Source organism: Sceloporus occidentalis, unplaced genomic scaffold (assembly GCF_023333645.1).
Source record: "Sceloporus occidentalis isolate IW3139 unplaced genomic scaffold, rSceOcc1.0.p SCAF_1, whole genome shotgun sequence".
Taxonomy (NCBI): domain Eukaryota; kingdom Metazoa; phylum Chordata; class Lepidosauria; order Squamata; family Phrynosomatidae; genus Sceloporus; species Sceloporus occidentalis.
The window spans coordinates 2564823-2579234 of record NW_028316981.1 but is presented as its reverse complement, the minus strand read 5'-3'; the positions used below and the strand labels follow the sequence as shown (position 1 = coordinate 2579234).

At 47.2% G+C, this 14412-nt stretch overlaps 1 protein-coding gene across 6 annotated transcripts in view; it reads left to right on the top strand.

The window, feature by feature from the left end:
- The first annotated feature begins 6288 nt into the window (after positions 1-6288).
- Positions 6289-14412, top strand: part of LOC149320366 (zinc finger protein 202-like) — a 33530-nt gene continuing 25406 nt past the window's right edge. For 3 of the 6 annotated variants that reach the window (XM_089501855.1, XM_089501879.1, XM_089501875.1), the window contains exons 1-3: positions 6289-6329; positions 12768-13271; positions 13872-13998. In XM_089501855.1, the coding sequence (XP_089357981.1) occupies positions 12855-13271; positions 13872-13998 (544 nt within the window). In that variant the 5' untranslated portion in view covers positions 6289-6329; positions 12768-12854. Of the gene's footprint in view, positions 6330-6723; positions 7343-8526; positions 8547-8643; positions 8822-12767; positions 13272-13871; positions 13999-14412 lie in introns of those variants that run through there. The other 3 variants (XM_089501870.1, XM_089501872.1, XM_089501862.1) reach the window with 3 other exon arrangements.

Here is a 14412-nt window from a genome sequence, read left to right as displayed (position 1 = left end):
TCAGCCTGCCAAAGGCCCTTTCCACAGCATTTCTTGCCCAGCTCAGGACATCATTTAAAAAATAACCTTCCTGTTATCCAGTTGTCCGCTGTATGGCTTCATTAGTCAACGTCAGAGAGGGTAGACACCATTCGCTAATATCAAAGGAGGTATCTGAACCCTGTTGATGGTGATAGTAGGGTTTCCAGGGACAAAAGCAGCTGCATCCATTGCTTGACACAATCCAGAGTGCTTGAGCACATGGCGATCTCTGAACACATATAAATATCTCTTCCAACTCTACAATTCTATGATTCTTCTATGATTGGCTTAGAGAAGCGATGGCGAACCTTTTAGAGGTTGAGTGACCAAACTCATTGGCATTCCCACATCACTGGGTGCTGGGGACGGGACTTCCTGGGGGGAACTCAAGGCACACTCTTTCAGCCTCAGGCTAGCCATAGCATCCTGACATGGCACAGGGAAAACACTGAAATCCACAAACACCTGGACAATTTCAACAGAAAAGAGGAAACCCTTAAAGTAAACAAGGTTTGGCTACCAGTCCTGAAAGATAGCAAGATAAAGACTCAACAAATGCAAATGAGAAATCTCCCAGCAGACAATGAACACTATCAAGCAGACATCAATCCTCTTTTGCAGCCCCTCCACCCTGAGGCCTGCCATTAGTAACAAAAACAATATACATGCAAATTCACTCCTGCCTTTCCAGGTCACATACTATATATATCCAAGTCCTTTCCAGGCAAACATTCTCTGAAGATGCCAGCCACAGATGCTGGCGAAACGTCAGGAAGAAACCCTTCTAGAACATGGCCACATAGCCCGAAAAACCCACAAAAAACTATGGATGCCGGCTATGAAAGCCTTCGACGTCACACTCAGTAAATTGGTCTGTTCTTCTACCTTTGACACTTGGGGGGGGGGGGGGAGTTGAAGGGGCACCCAGCTCCTCAGGGCCTGGAACAAAAAAAAAAGACTACAACTTCCAGAACCCTCTGAGCTGGGGGTATTCTGGGTTTCTTAGCTCAAGGACGTAATTTTCCCACGCTTTGCTCTTCTAAACTTGCCTCCTGGGTTGCAGAAACAATGTGGTTGGTCCCCACTTGAACTGCTGTGGCTCCATTCTACAGAATGGTTTGGTTAGGCACCAGCCCACTTTAGCACAGCAGGCTAAAGACCTTTGCAAAACTACAATTCCTAGGATGATGATTATTATTATTTGTTGGATTTGTATCCTACCTTTCTCCCAAAATGAGGTTCAAGGATGATGTAGCATGGCACTGCAGCAGTTAAAGTCACATGAAACTGCATTATTGTGACAGAGATACCCATTGCCAGCATGGCATTGTGGTTTGCTGTTTGACTACAGCCCAGAACACACTGCAGTAATAATCCAGTTTGACAGCGCTTTTACTACCCTGGCTCAATGCTAGGACATTCTGGGAACTGTAGTTTTGTGATTCATTTAGCCTTATCTGTCAGAAAACTCTGGAACCACAATTCCCAGGATTCCTTAGCACGGAACCAGGGTAGTTAAAGTGGTGTCAAACTCGATTATTTCTGCAGTGTGTTTTGGATCTTCTACTCTGGAGACCAGGGTTTGAATCCCTGCTCATCCATGGAAACCCACTGGGTGACCTTGGACAAGTCATACTCTCTCAGCCTCAGGAAGGGTCATAGCAAACCTCTGAACAAATCTTGCCAAGGAACCTCCATGTTAGGTTCACCTTAGAGCTGCCATTTAGTCATGAACGACTTGAAGACACATGACAATGGCAACAACAATCTTTGGCCTGGTTTCCTCATCAGAGAGATGGATGCACTGCAAAGAGAACAAGTAGTGGTTTGAGTGTTGGGCTGCAACTCTGGAGACCAGGGCTTTGAATCCCAGTTTGGTAATGGAAAAACATGGGGTTCTCTTGGGCAAGTCACACTCTTTCAGCCTTAGGGGAAGACAATGGCACACCTCCTCTGAACAAATCTTGCCAAGCAAACCTGATGAAACGACTTGAAGGCACACAACAGCAACAAATGAATAAGGAAAGGATGTCTCCAGATTAAAGCCCAGGCATGTGAAAACACACAAAAGTGGCACACAGATACCCAGCAGGGATAAACAGCCCTGACCAATCCCAACCAATGGCTTGCTCCCAGCTTTCCATAGTCGAGGAAAATGGAGGTGGTTCAGCTAAAAAGTCTCCCAATCTTGAGCTCTGTATCGCAACCCCCTCGCCACCGGAAACCAAAACACTCCTCTTGTTAGGATGTATCTATACTGCAGAAATAATGCAATTTGACCCCACTTTAAGTGTTATAGCAGCGTCCTGTGGACTCCTGGCATTTGTAGTTCCCACCTCCCAAGGTCTTGAGCCTTCTCTGTTCAGAAGTGCTGGTGCTTACTAAACTACAAATCCCAGGATTATGTAAAATGGAGCCAGGGCAGTTAAAAGTGGTATCCAACTGTATTATTTCTCAGCATAGATGCACCAAGTCACACTCTCTCAGCCTCTTGGAGATTTCTCATGTTTTAATAGAAAAGAACATTAGGATGCACGGGGGTTCGAATCTAGGCTTGACCATGAAAACCCACCAGGTGACCTGCAGCAAGTTCTCAGCCTCAGAGGATGGCAGTGGCAAACACCCCTCTGAAGAAAGGTGACAAGAAAACCCTGTGACAGGTTCGACTTAGAATCACCGTAAGTTGGAAATGATGTGAAGGCACACAGCAACACACACACAGCTGCACCTTTTCCAGATGGCCTCATTGCAAAGGAGGACAATGTAGGACATTCAAGAAAAAGGTAGGAAGCATTGCCCACATCCCTCAGTTACAGAAAGACCAGCCTTTGGAGAACTATTCTCTCACTGACAGCAGAGATACACACACACACACATACACACACACAATATATATGCACACACACACACACACACACACACATACAGTAGCCCTTCCCAATCCACGGGGATCCATTCCGGATTCTCCAGTAAAAATGGCAACGTGCAAATATTTGAGTCCCATTGAAAATAATGATGCATGTGCATGGCTGCACATGGGTGCACATTGCCATTTTATCCTTGCCCGCTTGTCCTTCCCACAAAGAGTGAGACTGTGGATTCCCAAGTCCATGAAAAGGGAGGGACAAGCGTATACATACATACACACACACACACACACACACACCAACTCAGCCATGGAAACCTACTGGGTGACCCTGGGCAAGCCACACTGTCTCAGCCTCAGAAGATGGCCATGGCATACCCCCTGTGAACAAATCTTGCCAAAAAAATTCCAGGATAGATTCACCTTAGGGTCACCATAAGTCGGAAATGACTTGAAGGCACACAACAACAACAGAAGCACAACACAACAAAGAAATCCCCTCCCACCAAAGCTCCTGGGTTCCTCTCCAACACAGAAAATCCCCATCCTAACTGGGCCTCTGGAAGCCTTTCCAAATGGAGGAGAGTCTCCCCCCAAACACCCGGAGCCCCCTCTTTCGTTGCCTTCCCTCAGACCCGGTCCCTTGAGGGAAGGTTCTGGAAGCTCCCTCTGCTCTTCCTCAGGAAGAAGTGGCTGAAAGCTCAGCTGCAGAGCCTCTGTCCTGCCCCCAACTGAGGGTGGCCAGATGTCCTCATGGTAAAGGAGGACAAGCTCCCCCAAAATGGAGGACATTCCTTCATAGAATCATAGAAGAATTCCAGGTGAGGCTTGACCAAGGCAGAATAGAATGGCACTATTACTTCTCTAAGGCCCCATACAGACAGGCCAAAATAAAGCTGCTTCAGGTCACTTTGGAGCTATGCTGTTTAAATGATGCATGCGTACTAAGAGTCCAGAAGCCACACCAAAGCCACAATCCAGTCCTAAGGACTAGAGTGCAGCTTTGGCACAGCTTCCAGACTCTTAGGAGGTAGAGAGGAACTGCTGGACCTCATCCCCTTCCCCATCACCTTTCCCTTCTCCTTTTGTGTCATGTCTTTTTAGAGTGTAAGCCTGAGAGTAGGGAACCGTCTAATTAAAAAGTTTGTATGTACAGCGCTGTGTAAATTTACAGCGCTTTATAAATAAAGTTTAATAATAATAATAATAATAATAATAATAATAATAATATTCCTTCATCCAAGTCTTTTGATAATGATGTTGAATAGCACTGGCCCCAGGACAGAGCCCTGTGGGACCCCACTGGTCACTTCTCTCCAGGATGAAAAGGTGCCATTGTTGAGCACCCTTTGGCTTCGGCCAGTCAACCAATTACAAATCCATGTCACAGTTGCCTTGTCTAGCCCACATTCCACTAGTTTGTTTGCAAGAACCTTGCCAAAGGCCTTACTGAAATCAAGATATGCTATATCTACAGCATTCCCTTTTGTCTACCAAGCTGGTAATTTTATCAAAAAAAAGATCAGATTAGTCTGCTATGACTTGTTTCTCAGAAACCCATGCCGAGAACATGAATTTTTTCCTTCTGCATCTATCCAACAAAGACAAAAGAGATCCCTACCCAACCCAAAGAGATCTCCTTCCCATCACCCTCCATCCTGACTTCTTTGTGAGAGCCCTCCGGGTTCAGGACACCCCACTTATTTTGGGGAAATCATATGATCACTTTCTCAAAGCAGACCAGGAGCTGAAGAGAAGAAAAGAAAAAAGCAGTATTTGGGTTATGGCAATCATTCCCTCCTCTTATATGTCTCTCTATGGTCCCATTAAAGCTCTAAGGTAGCCTGTCCCACTACCTTCTCAGGCTTTTTTGGTGAAAGCAAGAGAGAGAGAGAGACTTCTTTTAGAATCATAGAGTTGGAAGAGACCACAAGGGCCATCCAGTCCAACTCCCTGCCATGCAGGAAATCTCAATCAAAGCATCCTCGACAGATGGCCATCCAGCCTCTGCTTAAAGACCTCCAAAGAAGGAGACTCCACCGTTCTCTGAGGAAAAAGTGTGTTCCACTGTCAAACAGCCCTTACTGTCAGGACATTCCTCCTAATGTTTAGGGGGATGCTCTTTTCCTGTAGCCTGAATCCATTACCATTACTCCATGTTCTATTCTGTGGAGCAGCAGAAAACAAGCTTGCTCCATTCTCAATCTGACATCCTTTCAAATATTTAAACATGGCTATAATATCACCCCTTAACTTTCTCTTCTCCTGGCTAAACTCCAGCTCCCCAAGTTGCTTTTCACGGGGCTTTATGGTTTCCAGGCCCTTCGCCATTTTGCTTGCCCTCCTCTAGACACACTCTGGCTTCTCAACATCCTTTTTGAATTGTGGTGCTGCCTGCCCTCCACCCAAACACACAGGCACAACATTTGTCTGCGATTGACTGCCTTTGTAACTGTGTAAGTGTCACATTTATTTCAGTTAGGTAAGAAATGAAGTCAACAACGAGTCATGGAAAAATTATCCTTCGTTATAACATAGGAAGGATTTCTTCTCACTTCTAGTGTTTGCCCCCGTCCTGCTTAGAGTAAAATAAGTGTGATAATTTAATCCAGTTTGGCACCGGTTTAACTCTTTTTCTGGCTCAAGGCTATGGAATTCTGGGAGTTTGTTGTGGGCCCAGAGCAGAGCCAGGCCAGGTTATTTCTCCAGTGTGGATGCAGCCCCAGCTATACTGCTCTTTCTGCAGCTGGACAGGATAATAACCAGAGGGAGGGAAGGCTTGTCAGGGCTGTTTGCTGCTGCTGCTACTGCCATTGCCACCACTGCCCCACAACAGGTGACACCAGTCCTTGAAGGAAGGGGAGGAGAGAAAGCACAGGCTCAGATTGCTAGACTCCTCCAAGGAGGGAGAGAGTAACGAATTTAAGGTTCCTAGAGAGTTCTCCTCCAAGGGGGTGAGATAGCAGGGGCTCAGATTCCTAGAGAGTCCTCCTCTCAGAGGGATAGAGAGCAGGGCTCAGATTCCTAGAGAGTCCTCCTCTCAGGGGGATAGAGAGCAGGGCTCAGATTCCTAGAGAGTCCTCCTCTTTGTGGGATAGAGAACAGGGGCTCAGATTCCTAGAGAGTCCTCCTCTATGTGGGATAGAGAGCAGGGGCTCAGATTCCTAGAGAGTTCTTCTCTATGTGGGATAGAGAGCAGGGCTCAGATTCCTAGAGAGTCCTCCTCTATGTGGGATAGAGAGCAGGGCTCAGGTTCCTAGAGAGTCCTTCTCTCAGGGGGATAGAGAGCAGGGGCTCAGATTCCTAGAGAGTCCTCCTCTATGTGGGATAGAGAGCAGGGCTCAGGTTCCTAGAGAGTCCTTCTCTCAGGGGGATAGAGAGCAGGGGCTCAGATTCCTAGAGCGTCGTCTTCCAAGGGGCAGAGAGTAGAGAACTCAGAGAGGTAGGGGAAGTTAGAAATGGAGGGGGAGGGAAGGGAAGGGGGCGCATTGCGAGGAGGGAAGGGGCACCCTAAATGGGGCTTTTTTTGTGGAGGGGAAGGAATCTTTCCCAGTTTCGAAGGGGGTTCCCGGATCCTTCCGCCCCCCCTTTGCAGATGGAACCCCCTTCCCTCCCTTCCCCAAAACGGCCCCCCAAAGGATGGAAGGGGAGAGGGCACTGCAGAGGGTCTGGGCGGCGAATGGGGGAGGAGGTCAGCCCTGCCTTTGGTGGGGAAGGAGGGGGGAGCCCCTGTCTGTGGGGAGGAGGAGGGGGAGGAAGCAGGGGTGGGTTATTTGGGGGGGATCCAAAGACAGAGGGGCAAATCCTCTCCAAGGGATGGAGGGAGATGGAAGAGGTTCTCAGGTGGGGAAAGAGGGAGACAAAACCGCCCCCAGTCACCCCCCCCCGGAGTCTAAAGCACCAAAGGCCTGCTCCCTGGAGAGGCTAGAAAGGGAGGGAAATGGGGGGATACAACTGGCTTCTGGGGGAAGGAGAAAGAGACGCCCCTCTTCACATGCCCCCTCCCCCCAAGGAGGCCAGAAAGGTGGCAATGGAAGAGCCCCCCCCCCCTTTAATCTGTTTGCCAAGCTCCCCTTTTTTCCTGGCCTAAGAGAGTGAGTTTCTGTCTCCCTTGGCAGGATGAGGGACACCCCCCAAATGTGTCCCTTTCGTTCCTGTGTTTTTCTTCCTCCTCCTCTTCCTCCCAAGGAGACCCAGAGAGGCTCTCTTTGCTTTCCCTCAATGGGAAAGAAGCCCTTGAGATGCCAGGCAGAAAGAGAGAGAGATGGAGGCGAGGGAAAGGAGGAAGGAATACACCCCTCCACTTCCCTGCCCCATATTTTTCTACGTTTGTTCCATTGTAATTTTATTTATTCTTTAAAGAGGCCCCTGGAAACCCGTGGGATGGCTGTTCAATCACTTTTTATAACCAAAGCTAGTGATACCATGAAGTTTAAATCTAGTTTTAAGAAAACAGTAAGTTAACTAATTCAATAAAACTGGTTTTAAGAGAATCAGACAAGAAAGAAATCTGATTTTAAAAGTATTATCTCTAACTTTGAAAAAGTAGCTCATCTGTGAAAAACACACTGCAGGAATAATCCAGTTTGAGACCAGTTTAACTGCCCTGGCTCACTGCTAGGGAATCCTGGGAAATTGTAGTTTATTGCAGCACCAGAGCTCTCTGACAGAGACAGCTATACAGTATCTCCAACAAAACTACACTTCCCAGAATTCCCTAGCATTGAGCCAGGGCAGTTAAAGTGGTCTCAAACTGGAGTATTTCTGCATTGTGTCTTCGACCATTGTAAATATAGGAAGGAGGTCTGAGAGCCACAAATTTTCCTGACACTTTGACCTTCACAACAACCCAGTCAGGTAGGCACAAGAGAGAGTCCAACTGGCCCATGAACAACACAAACTAAACAAATGGGGGAGTGTCTTAGATCTGCCCTGTAGGATTCAGTTCTGCATCTCAGGAACCTGGTGGAAGTAGTTACTTAGGCCTGTTACAGACAGCCAAAATAAAGCTGCTTCGAGTCACAGTAGAGATATGGTATTTCAATGATGCATGCGTCCTAAGAGTCCAGAAGTCGCACCAAAGCTATGCTCCAGCCCTAAGGACTGGAGTGTGGCTTTGGTGTGGCTTCTGGACTCTTAGGACGCATGCATCATTGAAACACCATACCTCCACTGTGACTTGAAGCAGCTTTATTTTGGCTGTCTGTAACAGGCCTTAATTTTCTTTCCCCACAGATTTTCCTGGGATAACCAGCACTTTGGCATGTCTGCATTCCAAATGCTTTGCTAATGGGAACATATCAAAGAAACGCTAGGAAATAATTTCTTCCTGTAACATAGGAATTCTGTGTTTTTCCCTGCTCATTTTTCTTATCCATGTTTGAAGAGATGAATTGAGAATGACTTAAGTCCAGTTCCAACACTTAGGCTGCCATCCTGCACCCACTTTCCTGGGAGCAAAGGTCCCACTAACTCTGTTACTGCAGAAGACTCCCTGTGGTCTTTGAGGCAACAAACAAACTCAGCCCCCGCCCTTCTGAAAATGGAAGCAAATAGATCTGGAAGAAGACTAAAATAAGGAAGATGAAAAGCCATTTATCTATGTATTTTATTTGCCAGCGCTCAAAGGCAGGAAACCCAAATAAGGAGAAAGGCAAAGGTTTTCCTATCCTCTGTCCCTTCCCCCCAAAGAATGTGCCAGGCCCCCATGTCCTAGCTCCATCCTGCCTACATTCCCCTCCCTTTACAGTGTGGGGCCGGTGAGGGGCAGGGGGAGTCCATCAAAGAACATCGTTTCTTCTCCATTGTCTCCCCGCTCCCAGGCCTGGGCACCAGAGGGCTAATCCAGATCTTCTCTTCTTTGGGGTGGAAGGGGGAAAGCTGCCCGACCCCCCACTCTGAAATTGGGGTGCAAGCAGATATCAAGAAGACCAAGTAAGAAAACTATAAATTCCTCAGTTTCTCCTGGAAGAAATCATGAATTCTGCCAAATTAATTTCTTACTTTGTAAGGGGGTAAAAATTAACCTACACACATAGAGCTGTGTGGTTTCCAGTCCCTTTCTCAATCTGAGAGCCTTGCAGTGTTGCCAATGTGGTGACTTTCACACGAAAATGGGGACTTTTCAGAGCTTTTGGTGTGATTTTGGTGCCTGGCTCTATTTCCGTGCGTTTTTGGTGACTTTTGCCCATTTCAGCTCCAGCCCTGACTCTGAGAGCGAGGCTGGCTACAGAGCAACCAACCCTTTGGAGTGTCACACACTCACAGTTTCAGCCAATCAGAGAGAGGACTGGAGAGTGGGTGCCGCCCCCGCCCTCAGGAAGCACGCTCTCTCTCTCTCAGCCCCTGACTCCCTCTTAAGTCTAGCTTTCCTAGACTTAAGCGTACTTCCTCAGGTGCATGGGAACTGTAGTTCATTGTGGCACCAGAGCTCTTTCTCACAAAACTACAATTCCCAGGGTTCCCTAGCACTGAGCCAGGGCAGTTAAAGCGGTCTCAAACTGGATTATTTCTGCAGTATGGATTGGACCTTGAGCATTTTTAATAATGAAGGTCCAAAACACTGCAGAAATAATCCAGTCCATTCTCTGTAGGGGAACGGTGATGACTGTCCCTTGCAGGTTCCTCACCCTGAATTTCTACCAAGGTGCCTGTTACTCACCTGCCTTGCCCCTTGGCCTTCAGTTCCCTCTTGGATTCACTGCCTGCCTAGTGGGCCAACTATGGGCCAACATGTGTGGTTTTGTGGGTTCAGGTTTCTGTTCCCATAACCAATATTCTCACCATTCCTGTCAATGAGTGGCTTAGGTGGAGGTTAAACAACAAAAAGGACCAAGTTTATTGAACAAGAGGCTTCTTTATAATTTTGAGTGTTAATGCTGGCTCATACTTTCTATTAATGTCACAATTCTGTTGAACTGTAAGCACTTCTTCATGTTGCACAGTTGTAGCTCTTTGGTAGCACTTGGCCATGGTTCCATGTCCTCTAGAATCCTGGGGTTTGTAGTTTGGGGAGGCACTAAGAGCTTTCTGGAAGAGAATTCTAGATACAAAACTAAGAATCCCAGGATCCCATAGGACACAGAGCCATAATGGTCAATGTGGCACAAAAGCTCAATAGCTGTGCCATGTGAAAGAGGTTTATCATCTTTTTTTAAGCAACTGTGCACATATTCTTATTCTGAAGCAAATAAATAGTAACAGAGTAGCTCAGCAATGACATTCACTCCTCCAACCTCTTTGTACAAAACTTGGAAGCTTTTTCTATTTTTTAAAATAAACCTATCTTCAGACCTCTCCTTTGTTTAAACAAATTCTGGCCTACAAATTATATTAGGATTGCCCCCTATTTCTGCTGTTTTCCTTGGTAGGGCAACAATTTTATTTATATCTTTATTTGTTTATTTTGCTGTTCACCAGTGGATTTTTTAAATATCAGCATAATGAGATCACTCATTGAGGGGTTGTTTTATTGCTGTTAACTCTCCTCACCCCACTAGGCACTTCTTTTTATGATGAAGAGTTTGGGTTTGGTCCTTCAACAGGTCCTACAAGCCCCTTTGAATTTCTCAAGAAAGCTCCATTCTTTTCTCATTAGGAAAACTTTTAAGGTGGTATATACCTAAAACATGCCAAATGCAGGCCTGAATTTTTTTAAGTTTACCTTTGTTGGAGGTTCGCTTTTTATGTAGGAAGTACAGTACCTGGTATTTGTTGGCATCTCTCATCCAAGTACTAACCAGTGCTGACCTTGCTTAACTTCCAAGATCAGACAGGATCTGGTGTTTCTAGGGTACCTGTAGCAAGATAAGAATTCTTAACACTGCAATGTACATTGATGGTGCTCTTTAAATACCTAATATTGTCTATCCAGTGATTCCCAAATATTCCCTCATCCCCGAGGGCAGTGGAAGATTCCAGGATTAATGGTGTACTGTAAATTACTATTTATCTATCCAGTGGTTCCCAAAGTGGGGCAGTAGAAGAACCCAAGGGGGTGGTGAGGTAGAAGGGGGGTGTTGGGGGACGGTAATGGGAAAAGGAGGCAGAAGAGGGACCTTCAATCAAAGGATTGGCGTGCAGGAAAGACAAGGGGAACCAATGGTCTTTAGGACCATGGTGGGGATGAAGATTACATTAAACTTCTTTTCAGGGTCCTCAGAAGACACCACATAGCAGTGCTGATCATTTTATGTGGTTCTATCTCCTTCTCTTTCCTGCCCATGTGAGTTCACTCCCTTACTGGCGTCTTTCGCTAGTAATGGCAATTGGGAAACTTGTGTGAGGCTTCAACATAGGTCATTGCTTCTGTGGCTCAGAGTGGCATCATTTTGGGACAGATTGGAGTCAGAGAACATGGTGGTGGGGTGAAAAGTGGCGGCAAAGAGGAGCTTTCACATTTGGGACCCTGCCTGAGCTTTGTGAGCTCTGCTGGAACTTGGCTAGCTGGTTGGAGTTGCACTGCTGCTCCTGCTTTCTTTCATCAGACAGTCTGAGAAGAGGGAGCAGAAGAAAGCATTTTTTGTGGAAGAGTGGACACTTGAAGCTGTGTGGGAAAGACATGTCTGGGGAAGGAGTATCTCTGCTCGATTCTTAGAAAGAGTTCTTTGCCTTGATTAACTACTCCTGCAGTTAAAATCTCTCCTTTCCAGCCCCACATCAGTCTCCATTCCAGAGCATGTGGCCTCTGTAAACCCCCTACACACATCAGCTGCATCTTTCTCTGCCCCAATGAAGGAATGAGAGTCCCTCCTCTTTAGGGAGAAATGTCTCCCTTACACCTGGTCATCCTTGGAGCAGCAACTGAGCATCTGGCTGAGCAGCAACCAAGAGGCCTCTTGTCCACACTGACCTTTGCTGCAAGACTGGCATGGGTTAGAGGTTTCTTGGTCTTCTGCTCAGCCACTGCTCCCAGGATGACAAGGCACAAATGGAGCAGTGACTGAGCAGCCAGACAAACAGCAACCAAGAAGCCTCTTGCCTGCACCGGCCTTAACTGCAAGGCTGGCACAAGCAAATAGCTTCTCGGTCGTTGCTAAGCTATGTGCTCGGTTGCTGCTCTCTAGGTGACTGGATGCAGAGGGAGTAGCAGCTAAGATTGGTTGTTTTGAATTTGCAGTAGAAAAGGTAAATGTAAAGGGTTTCCCTTGACAAGATTGTCTAGTCATGTCTGACTGTAGGGCATGATGCTCATCTCTGCTATTAAGTCAGTATTGTCAGATACGATTCTGTGGCCATGGGGCCTACATAGGGTTGCCATACCTGAGGACCTCCAAACCGGGACTAATGTAGGGCAAGGTTTTAAAATGTAGGACCTTTCTAAAAAATTTCCTGGCCAGGAAATTAAAAAAAAAAAAAGGTCCTACATTTTTAAACCTTGTCCTCCTCCTCCTCCTCCCCGGCTTGGGAGGAAGCCTTGGCCTCCTCTCAGGCCGGGAAGGGGTGCGGGGGCCGCCTGTCATTGCGGCCATCGCCGCGGTGGCAAGCGGCCTCCTCCTCCTCCCCGGCCTTGTGTAGGCCTTGGAGGACCCTGCGATTGCGGAGCCGCCTCCAAGGCCTCGCTGGGGCCTGGGAGGGAGCCTCTCCGCAGCCGGAGCTCCGACCACGGAGAGCCCTCCCAGGCCTCAGTGAGGCCTTGGAGGACTCCACCAAACCGGACTGGGACTGGGATGGCACCGCCCAAACAGGGATTGTCCTGCCTACAGGCAGGATATGGCATCCCTAGGCCTACATGATTACATGGGGAACAGTAGACCTAATATAAAAAATTGTTTGCTGGGGGGTGCTAGGATTGCCACCCAAAAAAGGAGGGGGGATTGTGGCCCAAAAATGTTTTGGGAGCTCTGATCTATACTAACACAACAATGTATTGGTTTTACAGGGTGTTTGAGCAGAGCATCTTAGGGACATCTTTTCCCTGAGACAGGCAGAAGAGGAATAATTTAATTGGTGTAAAAAATTTATACAGATGGATGACCCAGCCTCAGCTGTTCCTGAAGGAGGAAAAGGCTACAATGGCCTCAGTACTGAGAGCACTAGGGGATTCTGGAAGAGGACAGTCCAGAGGTCCCTGGACAAGGACCTTGTCAGCTCAGACACACAGTGCCAACGCTTCAGGCAGTTCTCCTATGAAGAGGGCAAGGGCCCCCGAGATGTTTGCAGTCAACTCCACCATCTCTGCCATCAGTGGCTGAAGCCAGAGCAACACACAAAAAATGAGATCCTGGACCTGGTGATCTTGGAGCAGTTCCTGACCATTTTACCCTCAGAGATGGAGAACTGGGTCAGGGAATGTGGGGCAGAGACCTGTTCCCAAGCAGTGGCCCTGGCAGAGGGCTTTCTCCTCAGTCGGGCAGAGTCAGAAAAGAAAGAGAAAGAACCGGAGGTGAGAGCATTTCCTTCTGGGACCAATGTGAGCAGGTTCTAGCTCTGGGCTGCCTTTTTCTGGACCTCTGATGACTTTGGGGGGCAAAAGCCCACTGAGGAGCTTCTGAAATGCAGTGCCCAGATTTGGCTTTGATAAGGATGAGTGTGGGGACAGTCCACCTTGTGATGAAGTGGAATCACAGTCACCAAGGTCTCTGGGAAGGGTGATTCTGCTTCAAAACCAGGTTGGTGCTTCCTTTCTGCCATGTTTTCAAAGAAAGTGCCGGGTTTCCCTGTTGGCACCGCTATATAATTGGACTTTCCTCTGGGGTGATTCCAGTGGCAGAATCTGGCCCTGATGTGTTCAGGAGGCTTTTACCCACTTCAACAAATAGCCCCCTCTCACTCTAAGGGATGAAGCACTTTTACCTTTGTTGACTTCTTTTCATTTCATTTTTATTTCAAAGCCAACATAAGTATCCAACAATAGTGTTGTTTTCAAGTAGGGCACATGACCTCCTTACGTTTTGCTGACTTGTTCCAATTTCTTCCCCCAAAACCTTGCCATTTTGTCATCCTTTTCCAAATTCCATGTCTTGAATCCTGACTGCTGTTTCAGGTCAAGAAGCTCATGGTAGAAGTTCACTCTGAACTCCCTGTGGCTGAGAAGTCTCCTGTGAATCCCAGGCAAAGTCCCCAATGCAGGGCGATCCAGCAGGAGGGTGATGGAGGCAACCCCTTGCAAGGTAAGGATGAATGCTCTATGTCCAGAATCCTGCAGGTCTCTTTATGCATCAGAATACATCTGAGAATCAGTAAAAGGCAATGTTTTGAGTTATGTTACTAGTATATCCAGCTAAAAAAATTTAATGTCAGGACGTTGTTGTTAACTGTCTTCAAGTCAATCTCAACCCATGGTAACCCCATGGATGAGACATCTCCAAGACTTCCTGGCCTCCACTGCTCTGCTTAGTTCCTGTAAATTTATACCCATGGCCTTCTTAATAGAGTTGATCCATCTGGCAGGTAACCTTCCTTTCTTTCTGCTTCCCTCCACCTTTCCTAGCATTATTATTTTCTCCAATGAGTCATGTCTGTGACCAAAGTATGATAGCCTGTTTAGCATTGGTTTCAAGGGAGGTTTCAGGCTTCATCTGTTC